We start from the raw sequence: 25,109 nt of genomic DNA on the forward strand, positions 1-25,109 counted from the left end.
TCTTATGGGGTCAATCTCGCCTTGTAGACAAATCTTGAACCTAAAATTACCCCTGCCTTTTTCATACTCACCATTATTTACAGGAATAAAAACCTAACCCAAATTGTCACATGATCTATCTGATTCATTACATAAACTAGTATCTGATTTAAATAAATATTAAGTATTCTACAGTGAGGGTTAAATATAAAATTGTCCTTGAGAAGATATCCATATGAACTCCCCTACTCTAAGGTGGGGACTTACTGAAAAATGCCTCATTACCTTTATAGTCCTATCCCCAGATGCAGAAACGATGTACTTATCATCAAAGTCTACAACATTGACTGCAGCTCGGTGTCCGACAAGCACCCTGCGGAGGGTGATGTCAGTTGGGGAGGCCATATCCCATACTGCAATGGAACGGTCTTTGGAGCAGGTCACCATCATGCCATTATTGAAACGCAAGTGCAGAACTGCTTCACAATGGTGAATCAATGTGTTCAGCATTTCACCTGTATTTACATCCCACACCCTGGAACAAAAATATTACGGTTATCTGAGATTGCGGTGAAATTCATGCTACAATCTATTTTAAGTACTGGATTACCTCACTTCCCACCACTCCCACCCTATTTCTCACAGTTAATGGTATACCTTATTCTCCTTTTGTAGCTCTAAAGTTGAGCTGAGGTGAAGTGTACTAATGGACCATGGGGAAGTGATAGTTAGAGGACTGGACTGGGAAAGCGGGAAGAGGAAGGGGATGGGATACTGCCAGTATGCAATCCTTAAGACACACAACTTGAAATCTGGGCTAGCTGCAGGGTGCTGAAATGAGGGTGCAGCAACCATCACCAGCAAATTGTTCCCAAACTTCAAGATTATCATAAACCTTCTGACATTTAATCTGATACATTTTAAACTGGTGGGAATTTTGCTAATAACTGCAGCGTTGGTGGTCCCACAAAGAGCCCTCGGGTCCTAGAACTGACACAGGCCAAGAACCTTCTGTAATAGACTGACTTAGTACTGTGGATTTGAGCTTGATGGCCTTGGGCCTTAGTTTTCACCACACAGATCAAGGCGTAAAATTACCTAGACTCTAAACATAAGGCCCCATTTCTGTGCTCTGAATGAGTGTAGGGATCAAGACCAGCCACCCCAATATAAATATGGGCTTCACAGCAGAGTGCAGGACCCTTAGATAGCTTGAGAAATTTTTGTGAAGGTGTATTTTACTTTGATCACTCATTCTGTATACTTACTTTGTTTTTTTACAATACATTTTATTTTTTTTCCAATTTAACCCTCTCTCTTTGAAAATCATTTTTTCCCTTGTTCAATAAACGATGTTAGCCTCTACAATCTTTAAACTTCCTTAAGGCACTCCACAAGCACCAATAAATGTTAAATGCTGATAACTCTATGAACTGAATTTGCTATGCCTTTAAGTCAAAAGACAAGAAAACACGAATAGCCTTTTCTATTCACAGAGGATAATTTGGAATGGTAAACATTTAACTTCAGAGAATCTAACAATGCCGTTAACTGCTTTTTTTCTCCCTATTTTTTAAAGTTACTTTTGATGCATTATGTTTGCTAAATCCTTTAGCTCAAGGCAAAATTCCTAACAGAGGTTTCCAGCAGTTCTGCTGGTACCCAGAACTCAAGCTACACTGGACTCCAGCAGCATAATGACTGTGTCATCAAATCACTAACGCCTCTGGAAATTGAAGGCCCCTCCCAGAGTGAAGCTTGCAATTAAAAACTGCAGGGACAGCAGGGGAGGGGCTGGCAAGAGAGAGTATTGCTCACCTGTACACATTTTAAAGGAGATAATGCATGCCTGTACTACAGTTATAACCACCTGAAAGGAAGGCTTCATTCCATTCATGTCATTCCCCTGTGAGGCGGTTTTTGTAAAAAATGCAAAGTTTACCAAGTTTCTATAATACATGATTCCCCCAAACAAAAACATAATATGTAGTTTCTTAAATGTACAAAAATGTAAACTTACCGTAACCATTCCTAAATCAAGTCTTCCAGTTCTAGACTGACACAGTGATGGGGGGAGCTGATTGCTTATTCTTCTTTGGTTATGAAGTTTCATAATTGTGTTCATGCAGATACAAACAAAATCACTATCTAAGGCAGAACGGAGTGAATCTGATATCTCAGAGTTCAAAAGATCATTTGAAAGTTTCTACCTGACCGTGGAATCCGACGACCCAGTTATGATCACCCTCTCGTCATACTGGAGACACAAGACAGAACCTGTGTGGCCTGTGAGAATCCGCTTGCATTCCAATGTGCTTTTATCCCAGATCTAGGATGGCAAACAAGATCCTTTTGATCACCATGATAATGGGGTGGTGCAGAGACTTGCAGGCTCTATTATGTATTTGATTCCCCCAAACAATCAAAGCCCAGAGTAGTGTGGAATGCACTCTTTCCTGCAGGTAGAGCTAAGCACTTCTACATATGTGGCTTCAGTATAATGCAGACTTGACCCTTTTCATTCGGGAACAGGGTTGGCCTATAATTATGTGAGGGCCCAAAAGAGTAACAGCCCATTCAGTGCACTTCAAGGAGAATTTAACCCTAGCACTATCCATATGTATGAGTTTCTGGGGAGAAGCAGGCATTTTTCCCTTAAGGAAATGATTTTGGCTTTTGGACTGGAAATAATCTAAAACTTTCACTTTCTGGAAATATCGTTTAGAGTTTATGCTTTGGGTTGCTTTACACTGTGGTCATCCTTACCCCTTCAGCTACCTCCCCATAACTGAAGAGACCTCACCTTGATTGTGTTGTCTCGAAGGCCGCTTACTATCTTCTGATCATCATACTGTAAACAGTAAACTCCTTTGCTTGTTTCACTTCGGCAGTGGATTCTCTGTAAGCTATGTCTTCCACATCTCCAATTAGATTCTATTGTCTGAGAAGAAGGAATGGTAAAGAAGTAGTAATTAGGAAAGGACTAGATGCTTAGTGTTTTACTGGATATGCAGAACTTACGGCATTTTTTAGAAAAGCTTCTATTTAACGCTGTAAAACACTTTTTCATTTGCAAAGTAATTAAAGATTTATTTCCTAGAACTCTCCTGTATATAACTTGTTTGACTAAATAATAAACCTTCTGGAGAGAGACTGTTCGCCAACAGAGGGGAAGGTATGAACCACATGAGGTTAGCTACTCAGTGCTCATCTTACATTTGAGGTGGCATTTCTACCAGTGAACTTCCACAGAGACTCAATTCAGAAGATATTTGAATAATGGTTTATAAGTGCAACTTTTAAACATTTCCACTGCTGTTATCATATTCTCTCTCTAAACTATTTATCTATCAATAAACAGTTTTCAAAAGCTTTACATTTTTTGCCTGGCTATTTACTATATTTTACCTACCCTATTCACTTGTAAAGAAATTGATTTTTAACCCACATCAATAAACCCTATTGGGTTTGCTGTAACAATGCTGTTACTGAAGAATGTTGATGATTCTCTAGTATTTGGCAAATACCCAAATATAGATAGATTCTTACCTCAATGTCTTGTATAATTTTAGGATAAAGTGCTCTATAAAAAGAGTTGGGAGGTGCATTTCCATCAGGAGGTTTGTTTTTGAACAAATACTGTCCCCTAAAACACAACAAATATTTCTCAGTAAAAATCATATCCCTCCCATACATTTACAAGGTACTTCCTATTTCTTCAAAGCATTTTCACAATTACCATTCCATATAATCTCCATAACTAGGCTGGAGAAGTGTGAAGCTAAACTCGATTTCAGGAGCAACTCCCTGAAAGTTGCTCCCATGTTAACGAGCAACTTTCTGGGCTAAAGGAATTCTGCCAACAATGATTTGCTTTTGGGTAAAACATGATGATTTCTAGTGTAGGACATCAGAGTGTCAGGCCTTCAGGAATATTATGTCAATAGACAAATGGAATGTTTATAGTCACAATTCATCTACTGACTATCAGGCCTCTGTAGAGACAGACTTACTGGCCTTACCTTATGAAAATTTTGTTAGTGGTGATAACTACAAACACTGAACTAGGCACATGCCCCACAGACTTCCCTTCATTGAGTAAAGCTGTGCCAGTGTAGTGGAGCCTAGCATTGTGGGCAGCAGGAATGCCTGTGTCACAGAGTTAACTTTTACTAGTCTCCAGTTATATGCAGAAAGGTGTATTGGTGACTCAGGCACCCAGGCTGCTGGTATGCTTTAAAAGGAGCAATTTCAACAGAAAACGAAGGGATCACAGGAGTGTCCAGCAGCAAGTATGAAAGCAGAAAAAAAAAAAAAAAGCCTGAGAGCACTGTGCTGTCAAGTCTAAGGCACAAAATCGACTTTCACAGGTGTGTTCCTGGCTATGTACATACATACATGGATTTTATTGCCTTTCCTTGACTCCAGTGAGCAACATTTGTTAGCATCTCCTTCCTTATGACAGCACATCTCTGGAATACTTATATCCCAAGCTAGATCTTTGCTACAAAAAAAAAATCAGTAAATGGCAATCACTTCCTGCTGGGTAAAAAATTTAATTCCTCATCCTGAAGTTAAGAACCCACCAAACACGGTGTGGAAGCTAGTAAACCCCACTATGGGTGTACTAACTGCTGTTCTCACTGGCACTGTGCCTTGCAAAGTAGAGACAGGCAGAAATGCCTCTGAGTGTAATCCTGGCACCAGAGAAACCATGTTTTCTCTGGGCCAGTCATCCACGCCTCCCTCTATAGCTCCATTACAATATAATTAATTGTTCAATGTCTCCAGGAGCACTTCTCCCCTGCCCTCTTCCTATTATACACCTTGAAAATTAGTTGAGAAAATTTCCTATCAGGAAGGTAGCTGGCTCTGACTTCTGTGTTGATACAGAAAGGGAAATCCACAGCAGAGAGGCTAAAATAACTGTCTTTTTAAAGGGACTATAATAGGAGCAAGAAGCATGATACACCAAAACAAAGAAAGGGACAAACAAGACACATTTGGAAATAATTAGGGCTTAAAGATACAGTTTTCTAAACAATAATTATTCTATAAATACATTATAGGCAAACAAATTTTGAATGAAGAGGTCCTAAATCTGGTTATTAGAGAACTCCTTGGTGGTCTAGTGGTTAGGACTCAGCGCTTCCACTGCCAGGTGCCCAGGTTGAACTAAGATCCCATAAGCCGCCATAGCAAGGGCCCCCCCCCCCCCCACCCAAAAATCTGGTTAATAATTACAATTTAACAGTTTCAATGTCGACATCCTTTAATGAGGTTAAGAATAACTATATTCATTTGGCAGGTGAAGAAATCAAATGTCAGGGAAGCTAAGCAACTTGTCCAAGGTCACACAGCTAGTGAGAAGACCTAGGATTTGAATCTAAGTCTGACTTCAGAGGTCACACTCTTAACTACTGTATTGTCTCTCAAAGCTCACCATTCCTCATTCTTATCTTCTTTTTAACCTCTGGCAATTGCATACAGGGACCCCAGGATTTTTTTTTAATATACAATGAAACTCCTCTACATTCTCAGGAAAGAGAAATCCTGTAAACCTCTGATCTCATTTTCTATCCCACTGTATTTATCTTGCCATGCTAAAGCATCTGACTTTCTTCAAGTTAAAGGTGCTACAAAAAAGGATGGCTAAATGTTGAAAACTGGTTGTTCAGTCTATATCTATTTTATAAGTCAAAACCTTTCACGATGGAAGCTCTCTGACAACAGGGACCACTTCTATGTGAAATGCCTAGTACTTTTAAGAGTGTGAGAACATGATAAATGCTAAATATTAAATTCAGAATGTTATCATAAAATGTGATCTGCTGATTAAGAAAATGGACTTATCCCAAGTGGTCTTTTATTACACTTTTAAGAGTTACTATTACTAAGCAGAGAGAGCATCTTCAGTATTATTCAAGAGAGAAAATAAGAGTTCATGTCCTAGGGGGAGACTGTCAAATTTATCTAGATATAAAATACAACTGTAGAGTAGAAATTAAACTCAAAGCTTTTTTAGAAAACTGTATTTATTTATTTTTGGTTGAAGGAAATGGAAGAAGTTTTCAAAGACAGCATTTGGGGAGAGGCAGTATAACAGAAAGGCTTTATTGACAAAGGCTTAGTAAGACAACTTGCAAGAGAAAAATGAAAAAGTGATTGCAGACTATTGGTTTTTTTTTTTTTTTTCCAGACTATTGTTTTTTAAAGTGAGGAAGAACTACTAACACAAGAAGAAAGGCAACACGTAAACATAAGCAGCCACATACTGTCAAGGGGATAATAGAGGCAGTCTTCATGGGGTGAACAAATATTTGAAATCTCAGGGATCTATATCAAGCTAAGGTGATATATATGGCCAAAGACAAAGGAATACAGTCAGAACTCTAAAGGATACTCAAAAGAGTAGGAATGGGTTTCTGTGGTTGAAGAGATAGGAGAAAGAGTGATAATTAGTGCTGATCCTAAATTATTTCTCAGCTATACCTTTATTTACATACCCTTTTAAAAGGCCAAGAAGCCACCTGTTCAATGATCTTTTTTTTTCCTTCTGTGTAACTAACATAAGAGATCTTTAACCCTCTTTTAGGGTTTAATTAACCCTAAGCATAACTCTGAAGCCTTTTATCTTTGGTATTTTCATACATATCTGTCAAGATTTGCCCATCTACTTCTTACTCTCCCTGACTTCAAAAAGAGACTGTAAAGTCTCAACATCTGATAAAAGTTTACTGTCATTTACAGTCCAAATGGGAACAAAGAACATTTTAACAGGGAACAAAACCTTTATAAGCTATGAGAATGCATCTCTACAAGTGAAATTTTGGGTCAGAAGTTATTTGGAGAAGATTTTCTTTTCTTTCCCCCACCCCTCGAAGGGTAGAGGAATATTCCTAGTTGCCCTAAAATTTTCCCAAGTAAGCAACTGGTTCCTTTCTAAGGCTAGTCCTGACATGCTTAAGAAAATGATAGGCTTTGAATGCCATATAGTCTTTTACTTTATTATACAATATAGTTTATTTCCAAAGTATGAATTAAGTTATCAAAGATAAGGTTTCCATTCTTCCATACAGTGAAATAAGTGAAAGTAAGAGAAACATACTTGGGAAGGAGAAATAATAATATATTTTCATTTATGCAATTTTTTATAGCCAAAAATTCCCTGGTATTTGCCTCCTAATTTAATTGAATTTGGGAGAAATTTTAAAACCTTCTAATAGCCAGAATGACAGAAATCTCTTGAATTACTTGGTATAATATTTGGAGGTCATTTTATTTATTGTACATTAATGAATTTAAAAGATGCAAAAAAAGGGAGCCAACTATACTTTTATGAAAAATTGTTAAGAAAAGCTGATTCTCCATTCTTAACTGTTCTGTATGTCTTCATGATCCAAGATAAACAACTCATGAAATTAATTGCTCAGGATATCACTGAGCATACACATGCCTGCTGGTGCATCACTATCAACTAAAATAGTTAATATGTCACCACCTTTATTTTATTTATGAAGTATTCACACCCAACTTTTTAAAAATGACATTATAGAGAATCATCCAAGAGAAAATTATATATAGAAGACATCTTCCAGAAGTTCTAAAGAAATGGTACCGTTACATTAAAAGAACAAGAACAAAACTGGGGAATTCTGTTGCTCTCAGGCTGGTAACTACATAATGTCTTACAGGATTCAGGATTAAGCAGTAAAAAATCTTGAGAAAATTTAAGAGTCTTAAAAAGAAACAATGATTTATACTAAATTCCAATTTCTTCTCTTTCTGAAGGCTTGAGTTCTTATTCTAGTTGGGCATAAAAATAATTTTGATTACAAAGTTGATAGAACACCACAGGCAAAGGCTAAAGGCAAAAAAATCTGAAAAAGAAAACAGTCAAAGAGGAGGGCTGGTAGTTTTTTTTTTTAATCGTTTCTTGCAAAGCAGCTTAACACATTATTATATCACTTATGAGTGAGTGACTGGTCAAAAGAAAAACTGCCAAGTACATGAACAACTATTTAACACTTTTTGCTATAAAAGAGCAAAATCAGTGTATCAAAAGATAAGTGGTCTTGCTGGTTCCCAATAATACTGTATTCCATAGAGTGAAAGGCCAGATCCTGTAGCTCTCTAAAGAGTAACAATGTTAAAAGGCTCACCAGCCTCTTCGTTCTGCCAGGCCTCTCCACAGAGAATCTGTCCTGACCATTCTTTCGATGAGCTTCTTCCATAACATGCCATCAGATGTCACTCGGTACCATTCTTTGCACACAAGTTCAGCAGCACATAGTGATCTGGCATCCAAGTATGACAGGATGTTCTCAGCAATGTGATCTAAACCCCGAGCTTTTGGTGGGGAGTGGAGGCAAAGAAAAAAAAAGACATGGATGGTGGTGAATGATTTTTTTTTTTTTTAAACAGAAAGTCCTTTAAACAGGAACAGCATTTATTCTGCTATGAAGGCACATCATTGTCCCTAAGTGTGGTCCAGTTTCTTTTTCAAACAGACTTGGCTAAAATGAGTGTCAATAATTTTTCTATAAGGTTACAGAAATGAACAGTATTTTCCATCTTCCTTTAGATAAGGAAGCGAAAACTAACAACCAGCAAACCCCCCAAGACATTAAAAATAAAAAGGATTTCAGAAAACAATTCACATCTATCTATATGGATTTCAGCACTAGGGGATGTTCTATGGATGGCATCTCAAACTCTGTGATTCAGACCCCCCCATCTCTACCCCAATTCTTTATATTAGGTCCATTTCTCATTCTGTTTCTATTACTGCTGCAGTTCCAAAGCTGTTCAGTAAAAGAAATATCCTTTAAATGTACTGTGGGAGAGGCACTAAGTCAGAATGTTCTGGACTATAGAATTCTGGGCATGCAGAAAGGAGAGAAAAAGAAAATACAGGTTGGTATAGGAACATCCCAAGAGGAATGACTGAGAGGTATATCCAAGTTCGAGTTTAATTTTAGATGTTTAAAAAGTATATTTGAGAACAGTTGCTGCTATAAAGCCTAAATGACAGTTGGCCAAAAAAAAAAAAAAAAAAATCCCAGACCAATAGACAACTTAGAAATTTCAGAGACGGTTTTTGTAGGATATACAGAGAAAAACAGGGGAAGCAGATCTTGGATTGTGTAAACTGGGTGGGCTTCCCAATTAAAATGCTCTATCACCCAAATCTATACAGGGGCCTCAGAAGAACAGATCCCATAAAATAGGATGTTCATATTAATAGAACTTTTGGCTGCTGTTCTAATTCACAGTGAGACAAAAAATATTCAAAGTCATTTCTCTTTAAGGTAACATATCAGAGATTTGCTAAAGACTTATATAGTGCAGAAAGATTCTGTGATACTCTGATTACCTTAGGCACAAACTTAACAAGCAAGAGAGATAATATCACATTTCATTTTGTTTCCTTCCCCTGAATCATACAAAGATACATTTGGACGCCATTAGCAACAATCTAAATGTGCTTAAACATTATTTTAATTATAAAAATTATATGGATGTCAGTCACATTCTTCAACAGATTTGGAAAAGAAAGCATTAAATGGATCTTGTTTGGCTGGCATCACATGTTCATATTTAAGCACAAGCAGATGGAGGCATTCATCACCTAATTCTTATTAAAGAAACATGACTATAAGCCAATTAAAGATATAATAATTAGTTCATCATACAAAATACAGTAAAGGTTCAATTTCTCCATCTTTATATTGAACTTTTCTATACTATCAGAAGTTCCCAAAATGCATTCCTGTGTTTTTAGTGGCTAGCATCAAATTGCTCCTGATCTTTCACTATGTCCTTGTAATAAGTCTTTGGAAGTAATTTCACCTAACACTCCAAACAAACCCATTACATTAATGGATTACAGGCATTTTTTGAAGTAGTTTGGTTTACTAACTGTAGCCAGATGGTGTAGGTTCATAAGCTAAAGTGCCCATAAAGCATTAGACTGATGATTTAGTATCTTATAAAGTGGTCAGCAGATATACATCAGAGATCAGTATTAGGCAAAGAATACACAAGTCTAATCATCTCCTGTTCAATTCTTAGTGGTACATGCTAGAGATTGTAACATGTCTCAGTGATTGGGGAGAGCACAATAATGAGGTACACACAGATTGCACAAAGAAAACTGCTTGCCTATGGCTAAAATAAAATCCAATGAGTGAAGAATGGGCAGAAATCTATTCTATTTAACAGAAGATGTAAGTACAAATTCAACTTAAAAATGTTTATTTCAAAGATATAAATAGGCATTTCTTTTGTTTTAAAGGGCAATTTAAATTCCAATTTTGGAAAAACAAATTTTTTAAAAGATATAATTGGCAAAGATTAAACAAAGTGGTAAAATGCAGTTTGAGAGAGGGTTTAAGTTGGTATAGTTTTCTTAGAGGATAGTTTAGCACATGTATTAGAAGCCTTAAAAATGTTCATAGTTCTTTAATATAGGAATCCCACTTCTGGTATTTTTTTTTCTAGGATGCCCAAAAAATGAATAAGAATGTCCACTACTGCTGCTGTTGCTGCTAGGTCGCTTCAGTCGCGTCTGACTTTGTGCGACCCCATAGACGGCAGCCCACCACGCTTCTCTGTCCCTGGGATTCTCCAGGCAAGAATACTGGAGTGGGTTGCCATTTCCTTCTCCAATGCATGCATGGATGCTAAGTTGCTTCAGTCATGTCCAACACTGTGCGATCCCATAGACAGCAGCCCACTAGGCTCCTCTGTCCCTGGGATTCTCCAGGCAAGAATACCACCACAGCATAGTTTATAATGGAAAAAACATTTTAAACTACCTAAACGCTCTGAAATCAGATTGATTATATTCTTTGCAGCCAAAGATGGAGAAGCTCTATACAGTCAGCAAAAACAAGACCAGGAGCTGACTGTGGCTCAGACCATGAACTCCTTATTGCCAAATTCAGACTGAAATTGAAGAAAGTAGGGAAAACCACTAGACCATTCGGGTATGATCTAAATCAGATCCCTTATGACTATACAGTGGAAGTGAGAAACAGATTTTAGGGACTAGATCTGATAGACAGAGTGCCTGATGAACTATGGACGGAGGTTCGTGACATTGTACAGGAGACAGGAATCAAGACCATTCTTAAGAAAAGAAATGCAAAAAAGCAAAATGGCTGTCTGAGGAGGCCTTACAAATTGCTGTGAAAAGAAGAGAAGCAAAAAGCAAAGGAGAAAAGGAAAGATATATCCATTTGAATGCAGAGTTGCAAAGAATAGCAAGAAGAGATAAAAAAGCCTTCCTTAGCGATCAATGCAAAGAAACAGAGGAAAACAACAGAATGGGAAACACTAGAGATCTCTTCAAGAAAATTAGAGATACCAAGGGAATATTTTATGCAAAGATGGGCTCAATAAAGGACAGAAATGGTAGGGACCTAAAAGAAGCAGAAGATATTAAGAAGTGGCGGCAGGAATAAAAAAAGAACTGTACAAAAAAGATCTTCACGACCCGGATAATCATGATGGTATGATCACTCACCTAGAGCCAGACATCCTGGAATGTGAAATCAAGTAGGCGTTAAAAGCATCACTACGAACAAAGCTAGTGGAGGTGATGGAATTCCAATTGAGCTATTTCAAATCCTGGAAGATGATGCTGTGAAAGTGCTGCACTCGATATGCCAGCAAATTTGGAAAAGTCAGCAGTGGCCACAGGACTGGAAAAGGTCAGTTTTCATTCCAATCCCAAAGAATGCTCAAACTACCACAGAATTGCACTCATCTCACATGCAAGTAAACTAATGCTCAAAATTCTCCAAGCCAGGCTTCAGCAATACGTGAACTGTGAACTTCCAGATGTTTAAGCTGGTTTTAGAAAAGGCAGAGGAACCAGAGATCAAAATGCCAAAATCTGCTGGATCATGGAAAAAGCAAGAGAGTTCCAGAAAAACATCTCTTTCTGCTTTATTGACTATGCCAAAGCCTTTGACTGGGTGGATCACTATAAACTGTGGAAAATTCTGAAAGAGATGGGAATTCCAGACTATCTGACCTGCCTCTTGAGAAATCTGTATGCAGGTTAGGAAGCAACAGTTAGAACTGGACATGGAACAACAGACTGGTTCCAAATTGGAAAAGGAGTACGTCGAGGCTGTATATTGTTACCCCACTTACTTAACTTCTATGCAGAGTACATCATGAGAAACGCTGGGCTGGATGAAGCACAAGCTGGAATCAAGATTTTGGGAGAAATATCAATAACCTCAGATATGCAGATGACACCACCCTTATGGCAGAAAGTGAAGAGGAACTAAAAAGCGTCTTGATGAAAGTGAAAGAGGAGAGTGAAAAAGTTGGCTTAAGATCATGGCATCCGGTCCCATCACTTCATGGCAAATAGATGGGGAAACAATGGAAACAGTGGCTGACTTTATTTTTCTGGGTTCCAAGATCACTGCAGATGGTGATTGCAGCCATGAAATTAAAAGACACTTACTCCTTGGAAGGAAAGTTATGACCAACCTACACAGCATATTAAAAAGTAGAAACATTACTTTGCCAACAAAGGTCCGTCTAGTCAAGGCTATTGGTTTTTCCAGTGGTTATGTATGGATGTGAGAGTTGGACTATAAAGAAAGCTGAGCGCAGAAGAATGATGCTTTTGAACTGTGGTGTTGGAGAAGACTCTTGAGAATCCCTTGGACTGCAAGGAGATCCAACCAGTCCATCCTAAAGGATATTAGTCCTGGGTGTTCATTGGAAGGACTGATGTTGAAACTGATACTCCAATACTTTGGACACCTGGTGCAAAGAGCTGACTCATTGGAAAAGACCCTGATGCTGGGAAGGATTGAGGGAAGAAGGAGAAGTGGACGACAGAGGATGAGATAGTTGGATGGCATCACCAACTCAATGGACATGGGTTTGGGTGGACTGCGGGAGTTGGTGATGGACAGGGAGGCCTGGCGTGCTGTGGTTCATAGGGTCGAAAAGAGTTGGACACGACTGAGTGACTGAACTGAACTGCTCAATAAAGGGTTTAAATAATATGTGTTTCAACCATCATAAATAATATACATGACTATAAAAATTTGTTTTTTAAAGGAACCAACACTTAGGAAAACACATTAAGAGAATAGAGTAAGAATAAAAATGTTGCAAACACTTATGAGGGAAATATATACACCTAGGAAAAATATTAAGAACACACTAGTAGTTCTCTCTGAATGGCAGGGTTCTGGAAAATGTTTTTACTTTTTAAACATTTTTGAATTTTCTAAATTTCCAGTAAGTGCTACAATCAGGAAACAACTGAAAAAGAAAGATAAGACTATATTTTAGAAATTCACTCATTTTTGTACTACTTTTAAAAAAAAACAGACTTTTAACATGGGTGAGAGCCTTATATTTTCCTGATACATCATTTTCCCCAAATAGTGATGCCTACGGAGCATCCCAGATCACCATTAAGCATTCAGTGAAACCACCACAGCACTTTCAAAAGTGTGTGTGTGTGTGTGTGTATGCACAAATACATTTTAAAAAACATACAATAAAAAATATGCAATAGTTTATAACAGCTATTTAGTTACTAAGCAGTGAGATTGTAAAGCCTGGAATTTACATACTTAATATCACAACAAGGCTCCTGAGATACACTTCTTTCTAAAATATTTGATAAAAAATGCTTCTTATTCATTCATACAAAGTAAATATTCTGTTGATAAATTCCCAAAGAAATTCAAATATGTTAACATACCTTAAAACTAAGACACTATAAAAGACACATCTCAAACCAGATAATACCTCAGAAAAGATGTTATTTAAACCTACATGTGAGTAAAAATAGGGTGAATAGAGACAGGGAGAAGAGAGGGGAAAAAGGAGTCTCTTTAAAGAGTTGGATTTTTTTGTACTTATATCCCAAGAAGGTACTATTAAAATAGTTCATAAAAATCAAGCCAACAAAGATTTTTTTAAAGAGAAACAGAACTGAAGATTCAGTATGATTACTAGTGTAACATATCTTTCAGGCAAATTAACGCCTTACAAACACCTGTACACATACCTGGCAGAGCAGTTATGAAATCCCTCTGCAACATAGGTTTAAGATATGAGTTTATGTGCCCATGTTGGTAATGACACATTTGGGATATAAGATGTTCCACAAATTCCACTTGATCGGATTCTGACCACTGCTCAAAATATTTGACACACAGTTCCTTCTCCTTCTCATAGCTTGCTGAGAGTTTCCGCTGCTTGGGCACAATCATACTGGACGTGCCATTGGCAAGTTTTGTCTGCAGAAGAGGTGGATTGAAAGAAACATATAACAGTCAGTATTGAAATAAGGGAAATTATATGATTTTCCAGTCTGGCATGCTATGTTATGTTTGTCTGTTTGATGGAACTCACTCTGTTATTTTATTAGTAACTGGATGTTTGCAAACAGCAATTATATGGAAAAGCCACAGAAATAACCACAGTAAATTGGCAAATCAGGAATACTGTTGGATGACAAGGCATCCATTTCCAAAAGTTCATAGGAAAACATTATTTGGAGATATATAGATGAAAACCAATGAAAGCATGTTATGACTAGCAAGCAAAAAAGCTAATTGGCTTTTTCTTGTATATACCCATTAGTGTGCATTTATACAATTACTTACTCACAACTTATTTTTTAATAGTTAAGTAAGAAATCCTCCATGCAAAGAAAAGCCAATGAATAATTTGAGACCCCGGTACCTTTAGAGATAAAGCTTAAATAACATCAATGCTCAATATACCCTTTTCTTTTCCCCACTCCTCCCAAATCCTGTTGTCATCAAAATTATATGCCATAAAGTCTTTAATATTAACTGGTTCATTCAATAAATATTAATTGAGCATCTATAATGTTCTAAACACTGTCCCAGGTGCTAGGAATACAACACTTAACAAAAATAACATAGTTTCTACCACCAATAACTCACATTATAGTAGGTATAGCAAGCTAGAAATATAAGAAAATGGTGACCTCAATCCTACAAAGGCAAGGAGCCATCAACGAGCTGAGATTTCTTTTCCTAAATGAGAACTCAGCTCAGACCAACACATTGCTTTCAGCCTTGTGATACTCCGAGCAGAGAACCCAGTCTTGCTATGTCAGATTTCTGACCTAGAGAACAGTGAGCTAATGAAAAGGTATTATTTTAAATTGTTAAGTTTGTGGTAATTTGTTATGTAGCACTTAAAAAAACCACAATGTAACAATTTGGTTACAAAGGACTCCCTCCCTCCCTGAACGTGAATTCTGTTTCTCCTCAGTAGTTTGTCTCAGCCTTTGAATCTGGGCTTTGACTAAAAGAATGAGGAGAAAGTAACATTCTGGGACTTCTGGGCTTAGCCAACTTCTGCTTACTCTGCCTTAGACCCTTGAGCCATTATGTAAAAAACTGCGGCTTCTCTCCTGGAGAGGATGAGAAGCTATGCAGGAAGAGATCACATGGAGAAGCACCTAGAAGCCTGAGCATTATATGATCTGAAATCTTTTAAAAGGATCATTGCTATGTGGAGAACAGGCTGTAGAGGACATGAATAGAAATCAGGAGACTAATTAATTACCTGGCTACTTCACAGTAATCCATGGAAGAGACAACAATCTTTTGGACTATGGACTATGTGGTAGCTATAGATGTGGTGAGAAATAACTGGGATTCAATGCATATTTTGAAGGCAGAGTCAAGTGAATTTGCTGATCAACTGGATATATAGGGTATGAGGTTGGGGTGGGGGGAGAGACAAAGATTATATTCAAGTTTGAAGCTGGGGAACACTAGAAGATTCAGAAATCAACTGAAAATTTTGCTACTCTAAAGAAAGTTGATTTTCTTTAGAGGATAACCACAAAGTGGCAGGTACAGCTAGGTACTTATACTTTTCAAACTAACTTGATGGATCTTTGGCATATTTGTCTGAAGAAGTCCCAATGTGGCAAGAAGACCTGAGTTACTATGGAGTTCTTGCCATATTGAATGTGCCATCAAACTGTACCAAATTTGGATAATCAACTTCTGCTATTAAAGGCACAGCCTTGGTTTAATTTCTACAGGTTAACTCCTACACATAGGCCTCTTTACAAATGATTCTCAATACATAGATGAAAGTATATTTCCTTTTTTGGGGGGGTCTAGATTATATTACTGATACATTTTAATAAACCACAAAGAACCACCACAGATTCTAGAAGCTGTCTGTCTGTGCTTAAATAAACATCTCCTGTAGCATCTGTTTTATTTTTAAATTTATTTATTTAAAAAACTTTTTTTTTTTTTTAAATTGGGATGCAGCCAGTTAACAATACTGTGATAGTTCTATATTTTCAAGAATGGCATTAGCAGGATTTCCCTGGTGGTTAAGTGGTTAAGACTCCACATTCCCAATGCAAGGGGCCCAGGTTGGATCTCTGGTCAGGGAACTAGATACTACATGTTGCAACTAAGAGTTCCCATGCCGCAACTAAAGATACTATACACTGCAACAAAGATTGAACATCTTTGAGTGCCACAACTAAGGCCCAGCCCAGCCAAATAAACAGAAAAATATTTTTTTTAAAAAGGAATGGCATGAGCCATTCTATTTATACAGAAGGAACAGATACTATGAACAGCAAGCCCTGATATAGACAGAGCTGGATGTTTTCTAGCATAAATACCATTTTCATCTATGATATAAGACCAAAAATGATTAATAAGAACCTTATTGGAAACAGGCATTGGGGGACTTCTGGGCTGTTTTGTGTAGGCTATTTGTGTGCATCTCAGAAAAGGAAAACTTGTGAAATATGGAGTAAGAGTTTGAAAGCTAATAAACAGGTGGGTTTGCAAGCTTGACCAAACACCACTTCTCATTCCAACAACCAAAACTTCTCATCATCTTTTATATATTTGTCTTTTAAAGGAAGAAATAGACTGGAATTGGATGCCAGAGTACTATATCCTGGATAAAGACCAGAAATATCAGTAACAGAGAACAATAATCAGAAAGGTAATGAAAGTGTTCTGTTTATACTGTAAACAAACCAGATATTACTAAAATAATGGGATTCATGCTTTGATCAGTGGCTATTAGACTATTAACAGATAAAAGTGTTGAAGGATTTCACAAATTGATTATCCCACTGCAGGAGTTAAAGTTCAGTCAAGACTTTCTCATACTTTCAATGATTCAATCATAAATGGGAGTTAAAACACTATTAGAAATGAAGCATAAACTGAGAGTTCATGTATTTGCAAACTGTCCACTGGTAATACACTCTAGTCACTGCCCCTTAAAACAGAGTATTTCACTGCAGGCAGAAAGACATATTCCTTAGACCCATTATTACTTCAAATGAGTTACCCTTTACCACTATACCATACCACATTATTTTAAGAGCACTGGCCTTAGAGTAGAAAGACCTGGCTTCAATTTAGCTCCTCAATTACCAGTTATGTAACATAGAATAAATAACTTGATTTTTCTCTGAGACTCTGTTTCACTCATCCGTAAAATGGGGCTAATTACAGAATCTATTCCACTGGGATTTTGTGAAGATCAAAATAATCTAAGAAAAGTATGCTTAGCTCACCACATGGCACAGAGTAAAGTGCTCAGTAAATCGACACTCTTCATGAATTTATGACACTGCTGGAGTTATGCTTTCTTTCTCTTTTTTGAAAATATATCATTCTATTTCACTGGGTAGTATATCTTTTCTATTTTAATTTTTAATGAAGTATAATATATAATATACATAAAAGGACATAATCTTAAGTATATAGCTTGATGAATTTCCACAAGGTGAGCATACTGTGTAACTAGTGCCTTGGTCACAAACTCTGCCTTGTGCTCCTTTTTTCAAGCTACTAGCCCTCTAAGGGTAGCCACTATACTAATTTCATTAAAATATATATATATTAAAAAAACTGCCTATACAATTTACAGTAGCATCAAAAAACATGTAATTCTCAGGAATAAATCTGACAATATATGTGTTGCTGCTGCTGTTGTTCAGTCGCTCAGTTGTGTCCAACTCTTTGCAACCCCATGAATTGGAGCAAGCTTCCCTGTCCTTCACTGTCTCCTGGAGTTTGCTCTAACTCATGTCGCAAAGAGTCAGACACGACTGAGTGACTGAACTGAACTGAACTGAATGTCCATTGAATCAGTGATGCCATCCAACCATCTCATCCTCTGTTGTCCCGTTCTCCTCCTGCCTTCAACCTATCCCAGCATCAGGGTCTTTTCCAATGAGTCGGCTGTTTGCATCAGCTTCAGCATCGGTCCTTCCAATGAATATTCAGGGTCGATTCCTTTAGGACTGACTGGTTTGATCTCTTTGCTGTCCAAGGGACTCTCAAGAGTCTTCTCCAACATCACAGTTTAAAAGCATCAATTCTTCAGTGCTCTGCCTTCTTTATGGTCCAACTCTCACATCTGTACATGACTACTGGAAAAACCGTAACTTTGATGATATGGACCTTTGTCAGCAAAGTAATGTCTCTGCTTTTTAATGCATTGTCTAGGTTTCTCACAGCTTTTCTTCCAAGGAGCAAGCATCTTCTAATTTCATAGTTGCAGTCACTGTCCGCAGTGATTCTGAAGCCCAAGAAAATAAAACTGTCACTATTTCCATTGTTTTCCCATCTATTCACCAGAAAGTGATGGGACTGGATGCCAGTATTCTGAATGTTGAGTTTTAAGCCTGCTTTTTCACTCTCTTTTTTCACCTTCATCAAGAGGCTCTTTAGGTCCTCTTCGCTTTCTGCCATTAGGGTGGTATCATCTGCATATCTGAAGTTATTGCTCTTTCTCCCGTCAATCTTGATTCTAACTTGAGCTTCATCTAGCCTGGCATTTCACATGATGTACTCTGCATATAAGTTAAATAAGTAGGGTGACAATATACAGCTTTGATGTCCTCTTTTCCCAATTTGGAACCAGTCAATTGTTCCATGTCTGGTTCTAACTCTTTTTTTTTTTTTTTTCAAATCAAGAATTTTTATTGCCTCTTTAAAATATCACAACTGAGTCCACAGAACCATCTCCCATCTTGTGGTTTCTGCAGCAGGATCACTGAGATCTCATTCATCAGCCTGCTGAACTGTTCCTTTTTCAGAAACATAGATACCATCCAAAAATTTTCTGATATCCTTGTTTTTAACTGTGGTGGCTTGCTGAATCAAAGCAGCTGAATTTGACACAAGTTCAATGTCATTTCCTTCAAGAATCAACTCATCTTTCTGGGCTTGAGATACTGAATAGGCAACCCCTGACCTCATTCACACCCTGCGTATGTATTTTTCACCCCCCAAATTTTGGATTTCCAAAAGAGAACCATTCTCCTGAACAACAAGGTCGATGGGAAAGTGGGCATACACCGACCTCATCTTGTAACGGAAGCCCAGTGCAACACCCTTGATCATGTTCTGTACGTGACTACAGGTTGTGCGAACAGTGGCCAGGTCCTTTCTGTTACCCCACCGTTTGTCAACATGGAGCCTCTTCTTTTTCTTTCCAAGGAGACTGAGCTCTAAACTGATGTGACTGAAGTCCCTCTGCAGGGTGCCGCTGGGGCCCTTCACAATAACTGTCCGTCCCTTCAAGGTAATGTCAACATTTTCTGGGATGTCGACAGTCTGATTGCTGAGAATGGTCTTCATTCTCACAGTTGATGTGGCAAAGAGTGGTTCTAACTCTTGCTTCTTGACCTCCATACAAGTTTCTCAGAAGGCAAGTAAGGTGGTCTGGTATCCCTATCTCTTTAAGAATTTTCCATAGTTTGTTGTGATCCACACAGTCAAAGGCTTTAGCGTAGTAAATGAAGCAGATGTTTTTCTGGAATTCCCTTGCTTTTTCTATTATCCAACAAATGTTGGAAATTTGATCTCTGGTCCCTCTGCCTTTTCTAAATCCAGCCTGAATATCTGGAAGTTCTTGGTTCACGTACTGTTGAAGCCTAGCTTCAAGAATTTTCAGCATGACATTGCTAGCATGTGAAATGAGAGCAACTGTGTGGTAATGCCACACAATTCTCTGCCAACATTCTCTGGCAATGCCCTTCTTTGGGATTGGAATGAAAACTGACCTTTTCCAGTCCTATGGCCACTGCTGAGTTTTCCAAAGTTGGTGACATAAAAGTACAACACTTCAACAGCATCATCTTTTAGGATCTTAAATAGCTCAGCTAGAATTCTGTCACCTCCACTAGCTTTGCTCATAGTAATGCTTCCCACAGCCCACTTGACTTCACAATCCAGGATGTCCAATTCTAGGTAAGTGACCACACAACTGTGGTTACCTGGGCCATTAAGACCTTTTTCGTATAGTTCTGTGTATTCTTACTACCTCTTCTTAATGTCTTCTGTTTCTGTTAGGTCCTTACCATTTCTATCTTTATCATGCCCATTCTTGCATGAAATGTTCCCCTGATACCTCCAATTTTCTCAAAGAGATCTATAGTCTTTTCTATTCTGTTTTTCTCTATTTCTTTGCATTATTCATTTAAGAAGTCCTTCTTATCTCTCCCTGCTACTCTCTGGAACTCTGCATTCAGTTGAGTGTATCTTTCCCTTTCTCTTGCCTTTTACTTCTCTACTTTCCCCAGCTATTTGTAAAGCCTCCTGAGACAACCACTTTGCTTTCTTGCGCTTCTTTTTGTCTGGGATAGTTTTGGTCACTGCCTCCTGTACAATATTATGAACCTTCATCCACAGTTCTTCAGGCACTCTGTCTACCATATCTAATCCCATGAATCTATTCATCACCTCCACTGTATAATCATAAAGGATTTAATTTAGGTCATACCTGAAAGGCTTAGTGGTTTTCCCTACTTCCTTCAATTTAAGCCTGAATTCTGCAGTAAGGAGCTCATGATCTGAGTCACAGTCAGTTCCAGGTATTGTTTTTGCTGACTGTATAGAGCTTTTCCATCTTCTGCTGCAAAGAATAAAATCATTCTGATTTTGGTACTAACTCTACTGATGTCCGTGTGTACAGGCATCTCTTTTGCTATTGGAAAAGGGTATTTGCTCTAACCAGTATGTTCTCTTAACAAAACTCTGTTGGCCTTTGCCCTGCTTCATTTTGTACTCCAAGGCCTAACTTGCCTGTTACTCTGGGTATCTCTTGACTTCCTACTTTTACATTCCAATCCCCAGGGATCAAAAGGACATCTTATTTTGTGTGTGTGTGTGTGTTTTAGACAGTGTTCTATGTCTTCGTAGAATCAGTCAGCTTCAGTTTCTTCAGCATCAGTGGCTGGGGTATAGACTTGAGGATTACTATAATGTTGAATGGTTTGTCTTGGAAACAACTCTGAGATCATTCTGTCGCTTTTGTGGCTGCACCCAAGTACTGCATTTCAGACTCTTTTGTTGACTATGAGGGTTACTCCATTTCTTCTAAAAGATTCTTGCCCACAGTAATAGATATACTGGTCATCTGAATTAAATTTGCCCATTTCCATCCATTAAAGCTCAGTTCAGTTCAGTTCAGTTGCTTAGTTGTGTCCAACTCTCTGTGACCCCATGGACTGCAACACGCCAGGCTTCCCTGTCTGTCACCAACTCCCAGAGCTTGCTCAAACCCATGTCCATTGAGTTGGTGATGCCATCCAACCATCTCATCCTCTGTTGTCCCCTCCTCCTCCTGCCTTCAATCTTTCCCAGCATCAGGGTCTTTTCTAATCAGTTAGCTCTTTGCATCAGGTGGCCCAAGTATTGAAGCTTCAGCTTCAGCGTTAATCCTTTCAATTAATATTCAGGACTGATTTCCTTTAGGATTGACTAGTTTGATCTCCTTGTAGTCCAAGGGACTCTCAAGAGTCTTCTCCAAAACCACAGTTCAAAAGCATCAATTCTTCGGCACTCAGCTTTCATTATAGTTCACTGATTCCTAAAGTTGTCAGTGTTCAATCTTGCCATCTCCTGCTTGACCATGTCCAATTTACCTTGATTCATGGACCTAACATTCCAGGTTCCTTTGCAATACTGCTCTTTATAGCATTGGCCTTTACTTTTACCACCAGATACCTCCACCACCAGACACATCCACAACTGAGCATCATTTCCGTTTTCATCCAGCCACTTCATTCTTTCTGGAGCTATTAATAATTGCCCTCTGCTCTTCCCCAGTAACATATTGGACACCTTTCCTGGGGGGCTCATCTTATGGTGTCATATCTTTTTGCCTTTTTGTGCTGCCCATGGGGTTCTCAAGGCAAGAATACTGAAGTGGGGTTGCCATTTCCTCCTCCAGAGGAAATGTTTTATCAGAACTCTTCACTCTGACCCATCAGTCTCGGGTGTCCCTGCATGGCGTGGCTCATAGTTTCACTGAATTATGCAAGCCCCTTCACCAGGACAAGGCTGTGATCCATGAAGGGGACAAAGGAACAGTACTCAATGATAAAAGGAGCAAACTACAGATATACCAAATGACAAGGATGTATCTCAAAAACATGCTGAATGAAAGAAATAAGACAAAAAGAGTATATACTTTATGTTTCTACTTATATGAAACTCTAGGAATAACAAACTAATTTATAATGATAAAAACAGAACAGTGGTTGCTTGGGACTAGATGTGGGGATGGGATTGACTGGGTAATGGCACCAGTAAAGTTTTGGATGGAATGAAAATGTTCTATAGATTGACTGTTACACAGGTGTATACATTCACCAAAATTCATCAAACTGATTATTTAAAATGAAAATAGACTTTTAAACTTCTAAGTATAGGGTATTCCTAAGGATAAATGCCATTGTAATATTAACTTAATTCATAACAAAGGTATTATATTTGTAGAGAATTCTGGAGGTAAAGGCCTTTGTTATCAAGCTTCCTTTCTCTATCACTCTCCCTTACAGATTTTTCTACTAATGCCTAAAGTAAATGCAGCAAAATTTCAATTTGGGAACCTCAGAGAATCCACCAGGGTACAGTGAAAAAGTTCAATTATTAAAAAATCAAAAGGTTGTATATTAGAGTGGGAGAGAGGGTAATGGTTACTTGTGGCAATAGAATTGATTTGGCTTTCCCAGCAAAAGCCTGATGACTCAACCACTACTGTTCAAACGTCTAGGAAAGCTGACAAACAATCTCAGTTTAATGGTAACACTAACTTTCTGCCAACCCTGCACATCTCCTGTTCTGCTATTCTGTTTACAATGAACAGTTATCTCCAAAAGAAAGAAAGAAAGAAGCTGTCAGGTGACAAGCACACAAAATGAAAGGACTTAAGTATTTATACGACTCTTCTCAGCTTAGTCCTCAAAGGCCAAGGGCTAACATTTCCTTCCCTGAAAATATATTAAAGCATCACTTTCAAAATTACCATGAATTTCTCTGAAGCTTCTGCCTGGGCCAGGAAGGAAAAATACACACTTGCAGATACCAACTAGCCTAACCACTGCTTCGGCAACACTAAATGTGCTGACTTTGCTAACTGCACTGTGTGTATGTTGGGAGATGCAGCACAGATTGGCCGAACTTAATGGTAAGATGACAGATGTTTTTCGTTGCATATAAACCCTGCTTTAATCACAAGGAAGGGTATATGTTAAGTAGAGAAAAGAAAACGTTCCAGATTTAGGACAACATTTGGAATTGCAGGTGCAAGGACTAGATAAAGAGAATAACATTGACGACTAATGAGATGCAAATGATATTTAAGGATTCTGTTTGGTCTTCAGAAGGGCTCCAAGGAAAGACTCTGGTATTGAAACCCTGGGTTGGGGGGTGGAGTGAGGGAGGGATATAATGATTAAGATGATGAATGAATGAAGCTAAGTATAAAGTGGGCAACAGTTGTGCTTGGGTTCAGGCTATAGCCTAAGAGGGATAGAACAAGAATTTTGACTAAGGCTGGAACTTCAGAGTTATCAATCAATCAACAACCTTTTAAAAAAAAAAAACAGAAAATGTTTAAAATTTATTGCTTCACACTTAAAACATAAAGAACAGAATGCTGTAAATAATGGGGAAGAAAAAGATAAAACTACAACACACCAAACACAAAGACTGAGGAAGGAAAGTCAGTTTTGGGTGGGGTAGCCAGTTCATGGTGTAGATCACAAGCGACAGCGATGGTGGTTGAAGAGCCTGTTTTGCCCCCAGGGGTCTGACCTGGCTCTGGGTCTCCTGCAGGAGCAGCTGGGTTTTCCCTGCCCGAGTGGGAAATCATTGTCTGCCCAGTGGGTCTCCTGCCGGAGCTTCAGGCTCTGCTTCAGTGGGCTCCAGGCCCTCCAGCTGACTCAAGGGAAGGCTGACACAGTGTTACACGTGGGAGCAGATGTGTTATGCTCTCTGTGAGCCCAGGACAGGACCCTGGGGAGTAGCCTGGGTGGTGTCCCGGCGCAAGGGCTTTCCTGTTCACCTCTGGGCCCTGATTCTGGGGAACCCTCAGCGGCCACATTCAACAGGCGCCTGTGCTGGCCCTCGGTGGCAGGAAGGTGCATGGGCCCCTCACTTGGGCAGATGGATTGGGTGTCCCCATCAAGCAGCTCCTCACGGATCTCTGGGCTGGGGCTCTGCAATGAGAGTGTAGCAGCTGGCCCTGCCCGGAGGCATCAGAGCCCTGCCAGGCCATCATCTTATCACTGCTTCTTATGTCCACTTGATCTTCTGCTCTCAGGTCAGGTACAGACCTGTGTCTGCTCAGATATGCACCCAGGAGGTAAGACATACATCTGAAGGGCTTGGGATAAACCTCAGGTAGAAGGGCACTGCCTGGGCTGTCTACATCCCACCCAGCCAGCTTGAACTGGGGGGTGGACATAATTGGCCCACTAGACTTCTTATCAGTCTGCTCCTACTTGAGGCAGACCCATCCCACATAAACCCCTACCACATATACAGGGAGAGGACACAGATCTACCCTGGTGGGATCATAGTGATGGCTTGGCCTAGGCTGGCCTGCCCTGTGCCACCCTGGGTTATCTAATTTTTACTGGGGTATAGTTGATTTATAATGTTGTATTAGTTTCAAGTGTTTACCAAAGTTAATCTGCTATACACACACACACACACACACACTCACTTTTTTTTAGATTTTTTTTCCCCACATATTCCCCATATATTACAGAGTACTGACTAGAGTTCCCTGTGTTATATGGT

General features: G+C 38.7%; 1 protein-coding gene and 1 pseudogene across 5 annotated transcripts in view; both read right to left on the reverse strand.

Moving 5' to 3' along the window:
• BTRC (beta-transducin repeat containing E3 ubiquitin protein ligase) overlaps positions 1–25,109 on the reverse strand; it is a 182,628-nt gene that overhangs the window by 14,311 nt on the left and 143,208 nt on the right. For all 5 annotated transcript variants that reach the window (XM_018041149.1, XM_018041148.1, XM_018041147.1 and 2 more), the window contains 6 exons: positions 14,039–14,270; positions 8,142–8,328; positions 3,529–3,625; positions 2,783–2,920; positions 2,190–2,308; positions 265–514 (listed from right to left, as the gene is read on the reverse strand). In XM_018041149.1, coding sequence (XP_017896638.1) covers positions 265–514; positions 2,190–2,308; positions 2,783–2,920; positions 3,529–3,625; positions 8,142–8,328; positions 14,039–14,270 — 1,023 coding nt within the window. The remainder of the gene's footprint in view (positions 1–264; positions 515–2,189; positions 2,309–2,782; positions 2,921–3,528; positions 3,626–8,141; positions 8,329–14,038; positions 14,271–25,109) is intronic.
• Positions 19,062–19,676, reverse strand: LOC102184586 (annotated as a pseudogene).

Source organism: Capra hircus, chromosome 26 (assembly GCF_001704415.2).
Source record: "Capra hircus breed San Clemente chromosome 26, ASM170441v1, whole genome shotgun sequence".
Lineage (NCBI taxonomy): Eukaryota > Metazoa > Chordata > Mammalia > Artiodactyla > Bovidae > Capra > Capra hircus.